Source organism: Centruroides sculpturatus, unplaced genomic scaffold (assembly GCF_000671375.1).
Source record: "Centruroides sculpturatus isolate CEXI.00-Female unplaced genomic scaffold, Cexi_2.0 scaffold193, whole genome shotgun sequence".
Taxonomy (NCBI): Eukaryota; Metazoa; Arthropoda; class Arachnida; order Scorpiones; family Buthidae; genus Centruroides; species Centruroides sculpturatus.
The window spans coordinates 334,677-356,589 of NW_019384402.1; the positions used below are offsets into that span (position 1 = coordinate 334,677).

Sequence of the window (21,913 nt, forward strand, 5' to 3'; positions counted from 1 at the left end):
AGGGGAGAGGTTGTTAACACTTCTCTCCGGGGAAAGTGTTAACAATGGAAGTGTTATGAGAAAGCGACGTGCAAGATTTACAGGCACAGATGCAGTTTTTTGCGGGAAATCAAACATATTTTTAGACCCATCTAAAATTTTTTAAATTAGTCTAGAAACAGGGGGACCTAATTCTTGCATTCTGTGAAAACAGGTGTAAGGAACCAAGTCTGAGCATTATTTTTATTTACTTTCATTTTTGCGTTTTATTATATTTTTGTTTGGGGCTTATGTTTTGTTAGGACGAAGGTTTCCTCACCATTCACATTAGAAACTTAAAAATAGAAGAGAGACCAACTCACCAACGAGAGAAAAGCGCCGTAGAAAAAAACTCGCACACACTTGCGCTCCTGAGCGGAAAAAATAGGTCCGCACTGAGAAAAGGGGGGAGACCCCACAAGCACAACTTAGGTACTCGCTAAACCTTAAAGAATAAAAACATCCCAAGAATTGTCAAAAAGAATAACGTAAAAGGTTAGCAAGTACTGTCGGAAAAATAGGCTGCCAGACAAATATAAAAAGTTTATTGTTAGCAAATAAGTATGAAAATGAGGGGAGTGATCGCATTCAGAATTGTGATGTCACCTCACAGTATAAAGACTGAACCTCAAGTGAAGACGGACAGGGTGAGCTTCGTAACAGTGAACAAGAGAGGTGTCCAATAGGATCAAATAGTTCCAAGGCGATTTTGAAGTTATTCGATTTGTGGATCGACAAATAGAGAAAGTCTTGAGAGTTGAGGAAATAGGTTCCTAGTATATTGAGGTGATGATTAGGATCTTTAATTCATAAGAATTATTGTATATAAATTAAGTCTTTGATTTTGTCAAATTCCAAAGGGGAATAGAATTTAACTTAGAAAATAGATTGAATTGAGTTTTGTCGGGTTGATTCTTATTGACTTTCATTGAATAAATTGTTATTTGATTTTACTAAATTTTGTAAATAGTTATTACTTGAAATTAATTAAATATTTGATTTGTTATTGACAAACTTTGTCATTATTTAATTTCGGTGCATGCTAAAAGTCCAGACCTGGCACGTTAACACGAATCCGCATAAAGTACCCGTTAGGTAACGGCTATTTCTGGCACACAGTCGTGTCGATAATCGTTGTAGAGGGCGAAAAAATAATATAGTACACAGGTAAGATTGGTTATAATGTAATAATCTTAATCTTCACTATTCTTACTTTTTGCATGAGCAATGCTGGGCTTACCTGCTAGTTATTAATATGGATTGTGTATTACTTTTAAACAGTCATAACACAGAGAGAAAGATATGATTGTTTTATATTCCAATGTATTTTTTTTCTTTTTTTGACAATTCTAATTTGATTGATTTAATTTTGATTAAAATAGATTTAAATTTTACACTTACATGATGAGTCAGTTCAATATGTTTCAAATCTCTCTGCAATTGTAGAGCTTCAAATGCTTGTTTTTGATATTGTTCCTTCAAAAAACAATTCACAATACATTATAAAAAATAAAGAACATGTAATAAATGTTTTAAGAAAGTTGTGATTTTTAGTTTAATTTATTTTTAACCAATTATTTTATTTGAATGTTTATATACAACATGTATTTATAATGTTACATTTATTCAATATTTTTTTTGGAAAACGAGTATTTTAAGATATTAGTCCATAAAGTAAAAATATTCTAATGCTAAACAGATTAAAGGAGTCAAAATTTTTATTGGATTAAACATTTTTCATCCTGGGTAATTATGTTTTTATCTAGGTAGCACTTGTCATACTCTCATAACTAGATTAAGAAAGCATAAGAGGGATTTAAAGGAAGAATGGGTATTAAAAGGAAGAATGGGTATTAAAAGGGAGGATTTAAAAACAGAACATTCCATTTTTGTTACCTAATGGAGACATTTTGTAAATGATGAAAATGAGTTTTTTGGTGTTAATTAAGACTCTTTTTAATAACACCAATAAACATTACTATTATTAAAAAGACTCTTAATTAACACCAAAAAACTCATTTTCTCTAAATATTAATTTTAATTAAACAATTAATCTAATCTTGCAACTTATCTCCATTAGATAATCATTGTGACATTCTTTTATGGTTGTGAAAAAACTTTAAATTACTTTTATTTTTAAATGAAAAAGTACTTTTCATTTAGAACATTATAATTTTCTTTCTTTTTCTTTTTTTTGTAAGCATTCTAGATTTATATTTCTGAAGACAAATGGTAAACATAAAACTGTTCAGATTCTTTTTATATTCGATTAAAGCATTTTTATTGTTCTTTCCTTTTATAAAGTTAGTGAAAAAGAATACTGTAAATGTAATTACCTCTTCTAATAATTCACATATCATTGCCAATTGATCCTGTTCTCTACCAGATAATATACTATGTATTCTTTCATCATCATCATTCATGGAGCTAAAATATAAAAAATAAAATGAATTTTAATTAAAAATTGCATATATAAGGCATCTGTGGAGGATGGATAGGGTGCTTATTGTAGCNTTGTATGATAAATGAAACATTTTACTGTATATTTGATGTTTTGAATTAGTAAGATTATTTTATTACTTGTCCATTTTTATATATTTTAATTGAGTTTTGCATTTTTGTTATCAATGATGATAAACTATTTTAAATACAACTACTAACAGGGTGTTAACAATGTACATGCAAAAAAATTTCCAAAATTTGCATATTAAGAGCTTGTTGTGTTGTTTACATTCCTTTTTCTTTTACTGTATATTATTTCATTTTGCTACTGAAAAATAATTTTAAATTAAACAAGATTGTAAAAATCTGTTTAAATTTGTATTTTTGTATTTGTTTTATTTATTTTTTTTAGGTCAAGACTACAAGGGTTAATTCTTTTATTTAATTTCTTGAAAAAGACTGATTGTCTTGATTTATTATATAGGAGTGTGTTAGAAAAGTTTGTATTCTTTTTTATAACATGTAAAGGATTGAAAGAAAATTATATATAAATTATTCTGTCTAAAGACTATATTTGGACATTTTAATTTTCTTTCAATGGTTACATTTTATAAGTAAAGCATTATTCATTTTTATTTATGATTCACAACTTTGCCCATCTTTAGATTGCAAATTATAAATGTAGATCACAATGGTTAAATAACTTGCACCCCTTAGCAATAAACAATAAACTAATATTACAGATGTTAATTCATTGCTAAATAAAAAATTAAACTATAGTAATGATATAGGATATTGCACAACTTTGTTGTATTGCAATAGAATTAAGGCTGAGCTGGAAAGAAAGAAGTGTTCCTTGCACTTATTAGACACAGAAGAGGCAATCCTTGTACAGTACCTGCTGGCCATGGGAGACACAATCCTTACACTGGCCAGTACAGAGAGATGATCCAAGAATGAAGCAATTGCCATCAATTGTTTTGTTCTTGTGGTTTGTTCATTTTTCACACCTATTTTTCATTAGGTGCACACATTGCTGTTTTTATTTTTACCCTTAGGCATGCTCAGTCATATGAAAGAATACAGACATTGTCACTTTAATCTCTGTATATCAAAAACAAAGTCATGGACTCCTATTTTTTACATTTAAATGGACTCTTGTTACATTTTTGGATTCCTCACTGCAATTAATGGAAAATGGCAAAGTTTTATCAAAATCAGCCCATTAACTTTTGAGGATGAACTAGATTCTATAAGCCATAGAAGATGTGATAACAATCATGGAACATTGCCTGACATCACTTTGTTGCATGCGTTCATGAAACAACCGAATATCTCAAAAATGAAGTCATGGATTCCCATTTTTTTTATATTACACTTATGGATTCTTCATCACAATTAATGAAAAATGGCAAAGTTTAATCAAAATTAATTGAACAAATTTTGAGAATGAACACAATTCTGTAAGTCACATAGAAGAGGCTTCACTAACACTCAACCTCAATTAATGAATGAAATTATTATTTTTAAATATATATATTATTTATTTAATCATAATCAAGAATAATATCGTTTTGAAAAATAATTTTAAAATAAAATTAAAAAATATTTAATGAAGAACAACCTTTTTTATCTGTTATGAGATATTGTAGAAAACAAAAGGAGTAACTAAAAAAATCCAGAAATGAGTTGCATAACTTTCCTATTATGAGATCTTACTAAAAATAACTTTTATAAGTTTAATTACAAAATAACTTAATAAAATTGTGTATGGTGTCATCTGTTATGAGATTTTGTTATAAAAACGTTTTATACTTTTAATTACTATAAAATGGCAAAAAACTTAATTTTGAAGGTAGGGATGAGTTTTATAAAAAAAGAATAAATGTTAATAATGAGTAAAATCATCATTAAGTCTGACCTTACTGGAGATAAACAAGACCCCCTTGACCTTTAACCACCAAAATTTAATAGCATTAATGCCCCTCATATATAAGCCACCATGCCAAATTTTGTTACTTAATTTTTACCCCATCCTGAGAAATTAAGCAAAATAGATGCTAATATACACATCCATGAAAGTTTTTTGACTTCTTTGGATTCAGCAGATTTCCAAACATGGAGATTTGCAAAAAACTGAGAGGATCAAATTTGACATGATTCCAATATTTTTCCTTGTTATGTATACATAAAAGCCAGGACAGTAAAATTAAATGGAACCAATGTTTATTTGCAGGTTACTCTTTATTGTTGTATTTTTAAAATAAATGTATTTAAGCAAATTTTAAACAAATATTTTATTAAATATATTTTTAATAATACATTTTAATAATAATATTTATACATTTATAACTAGGTGTTTGTTATTTATATATGAAGACAATTGAACGTGCTGCTTTTCCTTCTAAACTCTGGGAGAAAGTGAAATTATCAAAAAATTATGAGAAAGCTCTTGAACAAATTGATCAGCATTTAATCTATTGGCCAAGATTTGTTGTTCATAAATGTAAACAAAGATATACAAAAATCAAACAGTATTTGGTTCGAATGAGAAAAATTGCACTCGGAAGACAGTAAGAAATTTTTAAATTTAAAAACTAAATTTTTAAAATATAAAGAGGATGATATTACAGAGTATCAAGATGTATATTTTTCTAGTCACGTTGAGCATATTTTATCCTCATATATAATTGAGGAAAATTTAATGAATGTGTTTGATACAATTTTAAACTATAATGAAGAATTTATGAAATATGGATCAGGGTGGATACTGAAAGAAATTTTATTTATAGATGTCAATATAGGAATATATAAAAATGAGATTGGAGGATGTGGTAATATTATTCTTCCCAAACATTTAGTTAATAAACGTTGTGTGCTAAATATAAAATGTTCAGACAATTAATTTTTATATTTTTAAGTCATTATTATATACTTTGCCGTTTTTGAAATTATTGGCAATTTACAATTTCACAAAAAGAAAAAATACTACTACTAGATAAATATTTGGAAGAGTAATTGTAGTTTTTTTTTTCAACTCTTTTCAGATCTTCAGTGCATACTCAATTTAATTTTAGATCTTATCCAGAATTTGTGTTCAAATCTTGTATTAAACAGAAAATGGACTTATATGAATGAATTAATAAGGAATTTTTTTTGGTCTGAGACATATCAGTATGCTCTGCAGTAAAAGATCTGTGTTCTTAAATTCCCTTGTACTCATCATCAGATTATACTATTTAAAAATCTTAAAAACTTTATAGCAGAAATAAATATCCTCATTCACTGCAAAATCTTTTGACATATCTGTATCAAATAAGTTCTGCAAGATAAGTTTAAAGGATTATAAATTGAGTGTTTGATTTAAATTCAAAAAGGTTCAAATTATAGTTGACTTTGGAGATTCATTCTAAATGGATTCATGTACTCAATTAATAATTACAGAAAATAAGTATACTCATTAAAATTATAGATTATTTTTTCCAATTAACAGTTACATGTTTAAAAAATTTCAAAAACAGTTGAAACTTTTGATTAAAGATATCTTATTTTTTTCATGCCATATTAATGTAAGAAATTACTTAAAAATCTGGTTTAAATTATATAATTTCAGATTTGCCATTTAAGAAATTTTAATAATTAGAATTATTTGATTCATTAATTTTGGAAAAATCTAAAGAAATGGATTTTGAGCCTAAAATTCTTGCCTACTGGATGTTACCAATTTATCAACTATTCTAATTGTTATTAAATTAAAATTTCTAGCATTAAAATAGCCTGGAAAAAGTTAGCACTGTTTGATTATTTATCTATTAATTTATATATATATATTGATATTTTAGAATAAATTGTGGCTTTCCAAATTTAAGACCAGTGTGAAATTAAAATAACCTTAAGCATTGTGCTTAAAAGTTGTATAAAGAATGATTTTGCTTACACTCTACTTTTATATTCATAAAAATTGAAATCTAAGTGAACAAACATTTCATAATACTGTTTGTATTATTAAATTGTATTACTTTCTCAGCTGTTACATATAACAGAGCAAAAGTATGGAAATTAGTCAAAAAATGATCTGAGTTTTTAATTTTTGGACTTGGGACCTTGAAACAAGAATAAAAAAAATTGAGGGTTTCCTCCTCTCTCTCGAGGGGAGCACAGTTTTGTTCACCCATTTTGAAGCTTAATTCCTGTGTACCTTGTTGAAAGTTTGATACTATTAAATTTTGGTGGTTAAAAGATGGGTAGATAGAGTGCAGGTCATGTCATATCTCAAGTAGGGTTGGACTTAATGAAGATTTCATTTGTTATTAGCATTTACAATTTATTATAAAAATCTTCAAAATTAAGTTTTTGCCATTTTATAATTNTCATAAATTCTTCATTATAGTTTAAAATTGTATCAAACACATTCATTAAATTTTCCTCAATTATATATGAGGATAAAATATGCTCAACGTGACTAGAAAAATATACATCTTGATACTCTGTAATATCATCCTCTTTATATTTTAAAAATTTAGTTTTTAAATTTATTAAAAATTTCCTTCTACAAACAAAATTATCATTAGCTAAAATATTATAAATTCTAGCTGTTATTTTTTCGAAAAAGACAGATGGATCAATATTTTGTAAAATAATTGCCCTATAAGTTTTAGCATATCCTCTAAAAGCTTTTTTCCTTAATATAAAATTAAACATTTTTACATCAGAGGCATTCTTATATCCTTAATATTAATATTAAACATTTTCATCTAAATGTTCATTCATTGCATCAAATGCTTTCTTATAAAATTTTATATCCTTAACATTAATATTATATTTGTTAGGTGGATAGTTCCCTTTCATTTTGGTTAATGATATATATGTGTTAGACTGGAATTCCACAATCTGCATGAATTGATTTTCGCATACTTTAATTTTAAATGGGCGAATTTTTAAAGAATTGTTGTTATCTACAGATAGGTCTAAGTCAAATTTTTGCTTTTTTAACTCCTGATCTTCAGTATTTTTAGGTTTTGGGCCTCTTTTTTTACCAACACACTGTTTTACATTAAAATCATAATCACATTCTAAAATTAATATTATATTTATTACATTAAATTATTTTAAAATAAAAAAATACTTTTTTTAAGAAAAATAATACTTACCACCATCAGAAGACATATTTCTTAGTTGTTGTTGTTGTCGTCGTGGTTTCGGAGATTGTTGTAGACCAGTCAACTACAACAACTAGCATATGTATAGTACAACTAGCATATATATAGTAGTGTTACAAGGAAAAAAATCTGATTTAATCAACCTTGACTATAAAAAAATCAAGCTTGAGAAAGATCAGTTTTTAGAAATCTAAAATAATCACAAGGAAATTATCCATGTTTAATTGTTGTTAAAACCAAATAAATATATATATTTTTCCCTTATAATTTTAGTAAAATTGGTGTTTAATTGTCCATATTGCACAAGGAAAGTCAAAATATCTTTTTCCTTATAATTTTAGTAAAATTTGTGTTTAATTGTCTATGTCCAATTGTTATGGAACTGAACAAAACAAAGAAATATTTCAAGAAAAAATTTTTAATAAGCTTAAATTGTCCATGTCGGCATATAGGGAAGTCGAACCTGACAAAATATTTTCCTTAAAATTTCATATAAATATAAGTCATAACTGCCAGAGTTTTCAATATCATCTTTTAAAAAAAGTCATGATGGTGAGTATTAAAAATATTTTAAATAATATGTTTTATATAAATTAGATTTTAAATTCATTGTGAGTATTTTTTTAGAGTGAAATGTTAAGAACACAAGTTAAAGAAGTAGATAAAAATACCCTACAACATGCCCTTAACAGGGTTCGGAATACGGTGTATTCTGAATTAATTGTTATTCCTGAGAATGTACATGTGCCAAACGAACTAAAAACAGAGGTGGAAACTGCCATTATGTTTGCTGTAGATCGAGGAAGGAGAAATGACCCTAATTATAGGCCACCAGCTCCACCCCAGAAATAATTATACACCCAGCCCTTATAGAATTAGATTCATTAGACTTCACTGACAGAGATGAAAAAGGCTTTGGTAACTGTAGTGAAATTCTCTTTTCTCAAAAAGAAGGCTTTGGTGAGTGTAACAAAATTTTCTTTTCTCAAAAAGAAAGTTTTAAAGATTGTGGCGAAATTACCTTAACTCAAAAAGAAGATTTTGGAGACTGTGATGATAATTAGCTTTCTCAAACAAAGAATTTTTGTACTCAAATATTATTTTGTAATGTACTGAATTATTATGTACTGAATTATTATGTACTCAAATAATGTTTTATATGTACTCAATTTGTATTCTACTTTACTCAAGTATTAATGTACTCAAATAATATGTACTCATTTTATAATGTACTCAAGTATTATTTAGTATATGTACTCAAATAAAAAAGAGACCAAATAATATTAAAAAAATGTTTGTTTTTTTTGTAGACAAAGCACAACCCCCCATCGACTGGGAAACTTTCTCATCTTCGCCCCTAGAAGAACAAACTATTTGTCAATTTAAAAATTATGTTCATTGGGATACAATCAGTCGACGAAACGATTTATCTAACATGTTTATTTCGGAATTCACGGATAATTTAAATTGGGAATACATATGGAAAAATTACAGATTTCCGATCATATTTATTATGCAACATATTAAATATGCAAAATGGGATTTAATTTGCCAACATCAACTATTAGATGAACGATTCCTAACTACTTTTTCGGATCTTCTTGATTGGAATAAAGTCGCCGAATTCCAACCTCTTTCGTATGATTCTATTAGGCTCTTCATAAATAAATTTGATATAAAAAAATTTTAAAATACTAACAATTAAAAACCACAACTTTATGCCAAATAAAGGATTACCTAAACTGGAATTTTGTTTCTCGTTATCAAAAACTTGACGAATTCCAATGGCAAACTTTCTTGGTGTCACATTATAAAATATCAAAAATTAAATCGAGAATACAGCGTTTGCAATCGTGAGAACTTATTCCTGTACTTAATGGGAGAAATGTGTATTGGTATAGATAAATTGAAGGAAAAACTGGAAACACTTAAATAAAATGTAATGTAAAAATTTCCATGTACTGTAAAAATTAAAAAATTAAAAAAAAATTTCAGTGTTATATTATTTCAAATTATCACTCACTTCACAACAATAAAAACTTTAGCTTATCTGAAAAATTACAAAAGACAACAAATTTTAATTTTGTGACTAATTCTGTCAGTACGCTTCTATAACTGTTAAAATAAATTCTAACAAATATTAAAATTTATATGAAAATCCATAACTGTGTTAAAATAAATTCTAACAAAATTTATACTGAATTACCTAGAAAAATTAATTTTGTGATTAGTGTGTGTCAAACCACTACTACTAGTATGGCACATTGACAAAATAAAGCAGCACTTGACTTACTATGCACATATGTTTTGGTTCTCCAACATTTTAATTAGTTATTTTTTCTAATTAACAGTTATATATTTTTTATAATTGCAGAAAATTTCTGCAATATTAAAATTCTGTTATTAATCTCCAATCATAAATCTACATGGCTTTGAGAAAAAAAAATTAATTATTTTTTATTCATTAACAAATCCTGTATAATCTATGTACAAAAGTATGTATTTATTAAATTTATCTCTTAATAAATTTTCTGAACTTTATAAAATATTAATAAACTGGAAAAAATCAGAAATTGTTTTTTACACAATCAAAATTATTAAAATGAAAAATGATAAATAATACCGTTTAAATTATTTATCATTTTGTGTACTTTATAAATTTTTGGACAAATTTTGTGTAAGCTTGGGAGAAATTTTGGGTCCTGAAAATATTCTGCACCTCTTTTCATAAGTTGTATTGCATCACATTACTTCTTGCTGCCTGTAGATGGCTACACTTAGACAAGCATATTGTCAGCAAAAAAATTAACAAGGCAGACAAGGAAGCAATTCCCTGACTTTAAACAATTTTTAGCAAATTCCCTGACATTCCATAACTTTTCTAAACACTAATGAAAATCCCTGACTTTCAAGGTGTGTCCCGAACTTATACTAAAATATATTTACTAATTAATAAGTTTTATCAGAGGTCACAATGCATAGCACAAAAATCACCACTTGGCGATATTTGTATTAAAGTTGCGATAAAACTATAATACTGGTGATAGTAATTAGTGATAAAAAACCAAGTCCACTTGTTTTGATATTCAGTGTGAAACTGAATCACAAATCACACTTCAGGAAAAACAGCAGAATGTCTAGCTTCCAAGCAATGGGAGTCTCATTCACCACACAACTAGTGATTTCATGATATCACGAGTTTGAGCAGAAAGTAGGAAGTGACGTTCAGAACCAAAGGCAATTTTGTGTAATGCCGCACAGCATTTCCAGATTAGAATTTTTTTATCAACCAACAGAAAATTTGGAGAATTTTTTGGAATTACTTTGTTCATTTTGATCTTTTTTCAGTACACTAAAACAAAAATTTTGACATGACAGAACCTGTGAAATACTGTTTAAACATTGTGATCAAATGTTTTATTTGGTATTTTCCATTAAAAAACGATTCCTATTGCTAATAAGGAGAGGGCCAGTCTCTGATTCAAACTAAACTCGGTAAGCACATAGTCTTAAACACAAACAGCTCCTTGTCCAAATAATAGAACTCATTTCTCATTTTCATTCTCAAAACATTTCCAAAAACAGACATCTGAAAATTTAGTGTTTAGCTTTGAAGTCTTTAAAAGTTTCACGTCTATGAATGGCAATAGCAGAGTATTGGATAAAACACTATGCAATGGAGCAAGACGATATAGCTTGAAACTTTCATAGTTTTAGTTTAGTTTTTATTATCTATAACATTATTATTTTACCATATCATTAGCATTATTATTACTCCTTGCTTTTAAAGCTTATAAAAGAAGAAATTAAAAATTGTGAAAACAAGCCTCTGTAGATTTAACTCTTTTATGTCATTAAATAAGACTTTTATTTCTTCACAATTATTTTCACATATTTTACATACTATGTCCTCTCAAGTGAATAAGCTTCAGATGTGTTACTGTACATGGATGAAAAAGACAAGTGATATGAAAATAGGGCAGTAGAGTAACAGCATTTTATCTTTTTAATAATTAATGTTATGGACAATTTCCTCATGCACTCATGTTTGTTACTTAAACTTTATCCCATAATTTATGAATAAAATGAGTAAGAGCAAAAGGATGGATGATATACAATGCATGCACCATCCATATCCTTTTACAGACTAGTTGCACTGTAGATCCTGTGGTAATCATGTAACCAAAAATGCAACTGATACTTAAGATTGAATAAATTAATCGATCAACAGCTATTACATTACACTGACATGCATTACCAAAACACATTTTTAAAATTAAGAATAAAGAACTTGTTCCCACCAAATTTACATTTCCAACAAATATAAAAAGCAATAAAAAACTATCACTTTCAATAAAATTAAATTATAATCTAATTTTATATATTTTGTATTTTAAATTTTATTACATTCTTTATTAATAATATAACATTTAAAATATAAGGGGCAGTCAAATGAAAACAAGACAGACTATACAACGAGCATGGCATGGAAATTGGTAATGCAGGTAGGTGTGTGTATAGAAGTGCCCTCTATTGGGAATCAGGAAAGAACAGCGTGAACGTTCACCACTGTGTCATTTGTCTGTTAGACATGCTCAAAGTGAGGTCGGCAAATTGTGTGTGTGTGTCCAACATCACTATGGAGGCTGGGAAAGAGGAACAGCAAGGTGCAGTGCATTTTTTGACTGCGAAAGGAGTGTCAAGAAGTGAAATTCATGCCCGAATGTCTGCTGTGTATGGCAAACACAATATGTCACCTGCATATGTGTTTGAGTGGAATAAACGATTTTGAGAAGGTCGGGCGTCATTGAAAGACAGCAGTCGGCCAGGACAGGCTCATCATGTCATTATCCCTTCTGTCATTGCTGTGATGGATTCTGTCATCAGAACTGACCGATGGCAGTCAGTGGAAGACATTCAGCTCCTGTTGGGCAATACTGCTCACGCCATCTTGACACAGCATCTGAAGGTCAAGAAAATCTGTGAGCAGTGGGTTCCCCACAGCCTGACAGAGGAGTAGTAGTTGAACAGAATGTCGACATCACTGCAGCACCTGGAACAGTATCACAACGAAGAATATCATTTCCTGTCCTGTATTGTCGCAGGAGATGAAACATGGTGTCGCCATTTTGAGCCTGAGAGCAAGCATCAGAGCAAACAATGGAAGCACAACGATTCACCCCACCGAAAAAATCCAAAGTCGTGCACGCCAGCTCCAGGAAAGTCATGATGACCATTTTTTTTTTGACTGCAAGGGCCCACTGCTCATTGACTTTCTGGAACACGGCGCTACAATTAACACACAGCGGTACATGAAAACTTTGCAAAAATTGAAGCGCGTCATCAAGTCCAAATGCCCAGGAATGTTGACAGATGGCATCATTCTGTTACAGGATAATGCTTGCCTACAAGTTGCCAAGGTTGTTTCAACTATGCTGCAGAAGTTTTGCTGGGAAGCCCTTACACATCCTCCATACAGTCCTGATCTCTCACCATGCAATTTCCATATTTTTGGAGCCCAGAAGAAAGACATTTGTGGCCTTTGATTTGCTTCAGACAAAGAGATGCACGCCTGGGTACAATCATGGTTCCATAGGCAACTGCAAGCATTTTTCCATGAAGGCATTTTTGACTGTCTTGTCTCACAGAGGGATAAGTGTATTAACAGTTATGGCGATTACTTTTGAAATAATAAACAGTTTACTTACTTTTTTCCCATCTGTCTTGTTTTCATTTCACTGCCCATTATAATTATTCATTTAGTTTTTCTATGATAATAACTATATTATAAAATTACAGTAGAGCGTCGATTATCCGAATCAATTGGGGACTGGGGTTGTTTGGAAGATCGATGTTTCAGATGGCTGATCATGTACGAAAAAATATATTAATTTATCCGAATCAATTGGGGACTGGGGTTGTTTGGAAGATTGATGTTTCAGATGGCTGATCATGTACGAAAAAATATATTAATTTATCCCATCTCGACATTTTTCTCCATTGCGTGTTGCTTTGCGTTGAATTTTTGTCGATGTTAAGCCTAACGAAGACTATTGTATGGTTAAAAATTATTTTTTTATTTTATACGAACAAAATAAATATATTGAAAAATATAAAAACAATAAAAAATTATACTTCAGAAGTTAATTTAGTATCAAAAACGTAAAATATTTGAGTAGCCCAACACATAGCCAAAGATTGCAGCGCCACAGCACTAGCAAAAATTTAAATTTGCCAACTGGAATTTTTTCGGATGATTGACGTTTCGGATGATTGACTTTCAGATAATTGACGCTCTACTGTATATTTAAATACGATAATTGAAAGGATTGTATAAATACCCTTTATGTAACTGCTTTTTAATTTCTAAGCGGTTAGCTTCATACTGTCTTTGCTTTTCTTCAGCTTCTAACATATCTTTCATTGCATCTAAAATATTTATTAAGCACATTAATTAAATAGCAATTTAAAAAATTAATAAAAATAACAATTTGATTTTTGAAGAAAACTTCTGTAATAAATTAGATTTAACAGCAATTCTCATTTAAATGGTAGAGATAAGACTTTGTATCATGTTAAGAGTTATGCAGTTGCATGCAAAAATAGTTTTTATAAGAAATCATGAATAATTTTTCACACAATTTACTGTGACAATTAAAAATTAAAGTTAAACAATGTTTAACAAATTCTGATAATTGAAAGGAAAAATTTTTTGATAATTTTTGCCTACTAGATCATAAAATTAATTAATTAATTGAAAGTTCATTTTAATTCTTTCTTTTATATCATCCATAATTGTATTTCTGTAGTTTTATAAGAGTGATTAAAAAAATAAATTTGTTGCCTCTTTCAAATCAACAAAAATTGATTTTCAGAAACAACATATACTGCAACAAACTGTCATTATATTATTTCTCAACATATTCACTACCTTTGTAATTCTGTACTTATCCTGGTACTGCACCAGTTTCTGGAAACCTGCAAAAAATTAGACCAAAGTCCTTTGAGGAAAATTTTCGTATGCACATACAATAAAGCAGTCAATGCCAAACATCATTGTCTAACATTGTCAAAGCTAAAGAAAGTGATGCAGAGAAGAAGGCCAGGTTTGTTAAACAATAATGTGCTTCTCTTGGATGATAATGCTCACCCTCACATGGCCAACCACCTCAGGAATTTCTGCAAAAACACCACTGAAAACAATTAAGTCATCTGGACTGTAAGGGGATGCTCTTACAGTCCATTGCATTCATTTTACTTCACTTGTTTTATAAGCATAAACATTTTGAGGACTGTCGATTCAGCTGCAACACTGCGGTTCAAACACACATGAAAAGCTTTCTCAAAGGATTTGAGCCTGATTTTTTACAGAAGGTTTCCAGAAACTGGTGATGCACTGGGATAAATGCTTAAATTGCCATGGTGATTATGTTGAGAAGTAATATAATGATGACAGTTTATTGCAATGTATGATGTGTTTCTGAAAATAAATTGTTACTGACTTGAAAATGGTAAAAAAAAACTTACTTTTTGTATCATCCTTGTATTACATAAAGTTTATAATAATATTTAAAAACTAGAAATTTCTCCATCAAGCATGACAGAATACTTTTTATGAGAAAGTAGAGATTGAAGAATTGAGAAGCGTAGAGATTTCAAGAAAGTCTAGAAGAGTTGCTAATATTTCTATAAATTAGGTAGTTTATACTCAAGCTTGACATCATGATGCGGTTTCTACTGCCCTTAACAAAACCATTCTTGTTTGATGTTACTCAAGTCAGACATCATGGCCTTCAGGGTCTCAGTTATTCTTATTTTTTAGATCTAGAATTTACCTGACCAATTTTACTCTTATGATTTCCCCAGGCATTTTTTAGAACTAAAATCTGCTGCAAGTGATAATTTAAGGAAAAATAAAAGGTAAAAGAAGTAGAGGAAAAAAGAATATCATGGTTGAGCACTTAAGACAATGATATAACTGTAGTTCCAGCCAACTTTTCAGAGCAGCAATGTCAAAAGAGAAGATAGCTATGATGACTGCCAACCTTCAGAACAAAAATGGCACTTGAAGTAGTAATAATTTAAATATCTTTTCTTAATTTCATAATCTAACACATGTTTCTAATTGAAATTCAGACAAAACAGTTTATCTTAGTGCTCAATTATAATACTTTCATCTAGTACTGAAAGATTTTTCTAAGGTAAAAATATTTCTATTTTAAGGCAAGTAACTTTTATTTTGCTTTATTTATCAAAAAAATCTATGCATACTTCTTTTAAAAATAATAATCTATATATTAATTTACACACATTTTCAAATCTGATCATGAATGTTTTGTAAAATAAAGTCCTGAAATATGATTTTGTAACATATTTATGTGACTAAAATCTCCATGAACAGAAAAACATTCACTTCTTACACATCATCATCAGAAAATATAAGGCTTAAATATAGGTATTTTTTCAAACAGGAAATGTAAATTTTGAGCAAATTATTACTATAAAAATATGAGCTTGAATAATCATTTAATTAAATTTTGAAATTATATCACTGGCCATCAATAATACAAATATAAACTCAACATTGTTATAAATTTAAGAACTAAATTACATATTATCTGAAAACAGTAACTGATAATGGAAAAAGAAAAATTAAGTGATTCAGTTTAGTTTGTTTGAGCTAAGCTCCACATTACCTAAAAATGAAATCAGATAATTTCTGATACTTAGAAGCAATTACAACAACTAATCATTTCAAAATAAAGGATGCTTTAGCTGCTTTGATATTCTTGTTAATTTGCAAGTAACTTCTTCTATTACATTTCTTGTTGTAGCCATTTTTGTTAAATGTTGACAATGAGATCAACAAGATGACTTCCAGATTACTGATATCACTTATAAAATGCTTCATTACTGCTATTATAATTGAAAATCTGAACGGAAATAGAAATGTAAAATATATTCATCTTTGTTTTCAGTCAAGTTTTCACCAAACTAAAAGCATAAGAAATGGAAATTGCATCATTTCAGTTTCATGTTTCAGTTGTATTTTCAGGTAATATAAAATCTAGATCTGACTTGAGAAGCAAAATACAGTAGATCCCCCTATAAAACCGTTTCCTATAGTTATGATTCCTATAAAAATTGTGGCATTATCCGTAAACAACGGTAAAAATAACTCCTATAATACGTAAAACGTCATCGGGCAGCCGAACTACTTACCCGCCGTCCGTAGCGCCACGCTACGGAGAGATTTCTATCGTCTGGACAGTATTATATAAATTATATATAAATTAGGTACTGTATATATAATTATATATTAACTTAATTTATTGTAACTTTATTATAATTAAATATATATTTTTCGCCGTCTAGCGTCACGCTACGGCGAGTTAGGCGACCTATCGTCTGTTTAGTACTGTAATTTTATACATTTCTTGTGAAAGAAACATTTCTTATTTAACGGCCATAAAAATTATTTATATTAATGATGTCTCCAAAGGTCAACGAAGTTTTCGCAGAAAAATAATATCAGAAATCGCGGCCGCAATTTGATGCGCTGTTCCGCGACGAAACCAAGCTATAGCAACGAGCGTAGTCAAAGGGTACACACTCGGTAAGTAATCCTACAATTTTTTGTTTATAACGTAGTTTATACGGATTATTTTAAAAAAAATATACGTATTTTGGAAATGTTGAGTCGAATTAGTCTAGAATCGATTAATTTTATGAAAGAAAACCTTTCAAACAGCCGTAGTCCGTAAACTATGATTCCTACAAAATTGATTCATAAAGAACGGAACGTATCTACCGTCTTATAGGGGGATCTACTGTATTATCTCAATAGCTGCAAGTATTTAGAAATTAAACTACTGAATAACATAAAATATTTTGTTGGTAACAGATTAAACTGCTTTTAATTTTCACTTAATAGCATTTTGATAAGATCATAATGCTACTCAGCAATTATTAGAGAAATTTATTTTGCACAAACCTTTTACAGTCACGTACACAGGTATGCAAAAACATTGCACTTGCTTCTTCTATGAGCTATATACGAGTGTATGAAAGTATAGGTAATAGGTAATTTAATGGTGTAGTTGTCATGAACCTTTGGTCCCATCCACATGGGACCAAATCCCATCTCTGTTCCTATGAGAGATGGTGGTACAGTTTAAATTACAAAGTCATTGATCATTTCAACATCAATACAAAAAGTTTTTTGTTTAGTTAAAATACTCAAAGGAGAAGTGGCTGGGCACTGTCAAATGGGAGAAACACCATCAAAAAATTAGTAGTGAGGTTTCTCTGCATGACCTCATGCACTTGCCATGCCATACAGTTTTACCACTCATTTTTGACAGTGGTTCACTGTTTCCCCTTTGAGTATTTTAACTAGACAAAAAAGGTTTTGTACTAATTTTGAGATGCTTCATGAGTTTATAACTTAAACTGCGACACTATCTTTCATGGGAGATGAGATAAGATGTGATACCATGAGAAAGAAAATCATGGGTGCACAATGACTATGACAACAAATAGTCCACTACATATTACCTATACTCACGTAGACTTATATTTGCTAATATATAGCAGAAACAAGATATGGCCTAGTGTGCAAGCACACTGTTTGCCACCTATAGAATGAGTTTGCCATGTTTGCATTCAAGTAAAATTGTAATGATAAATATTTTCCATCACTTTATTTTTAATAACATACTTTATTTCTAATAACTGAATAGAATTCAAACTCCATATATATCGGGCAAATTCTCTGGGCTTGCTTAACAAGTGCCACATGCTTAAGAGAAAGTTTTGACTGTCAATATATTTTTTATATGCGAACAAATATGTTATTATTGACATTTTTTCTAACGTGTAAACTCTTTTATCATTTGTGTTTGCTTTTACATTGGCAGCTAGCAGCTAGCCATTTTAAGTCAGTACGATGCTTGCAGGAACTCAATCACTTGCTCGTGTGGAGGTTTTTCGCAGCAAACAAGTGCGCACATATGACGTCATTCGAAGAATTTAACATGGCCAGATTGTATCGAAAGCTTGCAGTAGCCAGTCAGCACTCCTATATTGTGTACATGGGCAGATCTACATAGAAATTAATAGGGCTTAAGCTCTGGGCCCGCAGTGTCAAGGGCCCACAAACTTTAAATTATTATTATAAATTTTTAATACCTTTTCATTATAATATATTTTATGTGTAGATATAATGGGCTTTATAATAGTGTATACTTTTTTATTCATACCAAATAACATTTCTGCCTATTGTTTAGTGCTAGAGATAGGCCTATTATTATAACTACTTTCAGCATGCCCAAAAATTTTGGCCAGGATTTGCCCAATATATATATAAACCAATTTTAAATTAAATTAAGCCTTACTTAAAACTTCTTTCTTTCTAAGACTTTCTAATTCTTCTTGTTTTAAGGAAAATAATTCTTCATTTTCTTTTCTGTGTCATTAACAAAGAAATATATTAATAGTTTTTCAATTAAAATTATGTAAAAAATTAATTTTATCATCAAATTTCTCAAAATATTACCTATCCCTTTCCATCAATTCTAATAAAGCCTCTGTATTTTTTGATTTTTCACTAACTGCCATTAATTCATCAATTAATTTTGCTGAATGATCTTCCACTAAACAAATTTATATCTGATTAGAAACAGATTTATTTTAATTTTACATTGCATATATGTATTAAAAATTTACAACTATAAAGACTTCATGAAATTTATTTCATATAATTCAGATTTAGTAAAAAATAACAATGGATTAATTTGGGAACTGTACTTTTGATTTTCTGTTTATTTTTGTAGTTTTTTTTATATACATATATGTACATTTCATAGCATAATTAATAATATAATACAGGATGTCCCAAAAGTCTCCATACATTGACACAAATCAAGCCCACCAGTGGCTGAATAAATAAAACTATTGAACACTGGTCATTGGTTTGTGCCTGACCAACGGACTGGCCACCATGCAGTGTTCTGGGTTTTCTTCACCTAAACAGAAAACAGTTTCCACATAGGAAATTCTGCTAGCTATGCTATATGCCATATATATTCAATATAGCCTGCCTGCTATATGGAAACATAGGAAATCCTGCTAGCAGGATTTCCTATGTGGAAACTGGAGTTCTGAATCTGAATTTATCCCATTGGCAGATTGCCTATCTGTTCTGTTGCCTTACTCTGTCAATCCACTTGACATAAATCTTAATGTTGACATTTTAATGTTTTATGAATAAAGCTACATTTCACCTTTGTATGTATGGAAACTTTTGGGGTACCCTGTAGAATAAGAAATAAAGGTCTACACTTATTTACATAAATCTTACTTACATCTTAAATCTTACATAAAATCTCAAATCTTACTTATATAAAAACTTTATTATTTTGAAGTATAATTATTGAATATTTGAGATTTATATTACAGAATCATTCTTAAATGATAATATACATGATAGTAGTATAATTACAAATTTTTTCTATAAACAATCACTCTCTAGCCTGCAAATTTTCCAAATAAAATTTAAAGAAAAATTATTTTATTAAATACATATATTGTAAATTGTAAAAAAACTGATTTCAAGCATCACAAAAGTATAGAATTGACTAGTAAATAAATGAAAAAAGAATTATATACTACAAAATAGTTTAATTTAGTAATTTATTTGTGCACCTCCTTTAAAACATCAACAGCACACCACGATATATAACAAGTAACGTCAAAAAAACCAATAACGGTGCATTTTCTTTATTGTTCAAAAACATTAGTGACAATTTATTTTTTGAGAAAATGCACCGTTATTGGTTTTTTGGAGGTTAGCACCTCCTTTATTGATAACATCAAAAATGCAATTTAGCATGCTATCAACAAGTTTTTTTTATGATCGATGCCTCAAGGAAGTTTCAAGCAGTGACAATTGCTTGTTTTAAGTGTTCAACATCGGCATACTGATGATTTTGGTCATAAATTCAGTCAACCATGATTTCCCAAACGTTTTCTATAGGGTTGCAATCAGGAGAACAAACTGGCCAATTCATTTATTTTCAAACCGCTGTTTTGTATCTTGTGATACATGGAATAGATGTGTTGTCCTACTGAAAAATAAGAGGAATTCTTCTGAATCTGTTTGTATGGGAGCAATTTGTTCTTCAGAACTTGTTGATAAGTCAGCACTGTTCATGCAACAGGTAACAAATGCCAAATCCAATTTTCTCAATGCAGAAAAAGCATCCCAAACTATAACACTCCCACCACCAAAGTTACATCACAAAAAGTACTTGGGCGTTTTTTGTAAATCATGCCAGTAGAATGCTAAACCATCTGGCCCATCCAAATTAAATTTTTTTTTGTCCAAAAAGGTTATTTATATGACAAAAAAATATTGTTATTTCTTGTGCTAGCATGATAGATCTAAACGAAACGAAAACTTACCTTATTCCATTGAGTGGCCATATTTTTCCTAGCAAAATTGAGTCAGGCAGCTTTGTGCTCAGGCTTAAGAGCAAGGGCACTTCTCATTCAAGATTGAACAATGTTGTTGTTGCTGTGTAAAATCCTTCAAATGGTTTCGTGATGTACTTAAATACCCAAATCTTCCCAAATTTTACATCTGGACACTGTAGAATTAAAAGCTGCATTTGCAGTCTTGCAAGGTAAGCTTTGAAGGACATCCACTTCTATGCTTTAGTCCATAATTTGCAGGATTTGACATATAATGCTGAATGACTTTTTTGAATGCATGATGATGTTTGCTATTGTCTGATGATAAATCAGTGGTTCTCAAAGCTACAATTTGTCCTTTCTTAAAGTCTGTTAAATGGCATGATGAAACAAAAATACTTTCATACTTCAAACTTGCAAGAAAGATGGCAGTTCTATACTTATGTGGCAATATGTAAATTGACTTCCTCACTATTTCACAGTCAACCATGAATTAGTTTCCTAAAATTATGTTTTTATAAGTTAGGTGCTGAATTACACACAAAAAAATCTATTTCTATCTATTAGTGCATGTTCTGACCTTAAAATACCAATTTTTGAGCAGTTCTATACTTTTGTGGAGCACCTTAGAATTAGTGACTTCTAGTGACAGAGAAAGATGATACTAGATGTCACCATTGTTATGGCACATTACATCAGATCTAAGACAGAAACTATTTTCAGAGATACTTAAACCTGAAAAAAGTGTAACTTACATTCAAGTAAAAGCATTAGTTATTATAGTAATTACTATAATAATAAATGCTTTTACTTGAATGTAA

The 21,913-nt window shown here is 29.5% G+C and overlaps 1 protein-coding gene across 1 annotated transcript in view; it reads right to left on the reverse strand.

Annotated features, from left to right (window-relative positions):
- The window catches only part of LOC111618698 (E3 ubiquitin-protein ligase LRSAM1-like), a 38,784-nt gene extending 19,440 nt beyond the window's left edge, over positions 1 to 19,344 (reverse strand). Inside the window, exons 1-5 of the mRNA XM_023360267.1 lie at positions 19,177 to 19,344; positions 19,016 to 19,086; positions 13,961 to 14,048; positions 2,355 to 2,445; positions 1,420 to 1,494 (exon numbers count right to left, since the gene is read on the reverse strand). Coding sequence (XP_023216035.1) covers positions 1,420 to 1,494; positions 2,355 to 2,445; positions 13,961 to 14,048; positions 19,016 to 19,086; positions 19,177 to 19,238 — 387 coding nt within the window. The 5' untranslated portion in view covers positions 19,239 to 19,344. The remainder of the gene's footprint in view (positions 1 to 1,419; positions 1,495 to 2,354; positions 2,446 to 13,960; positions 14,049 to 19,015; positions 19,087 to 19,176) is intronic.
- Between the last annotated feature and the right edge of the window lie 2,569 nt (positions 19,345 to 21,913).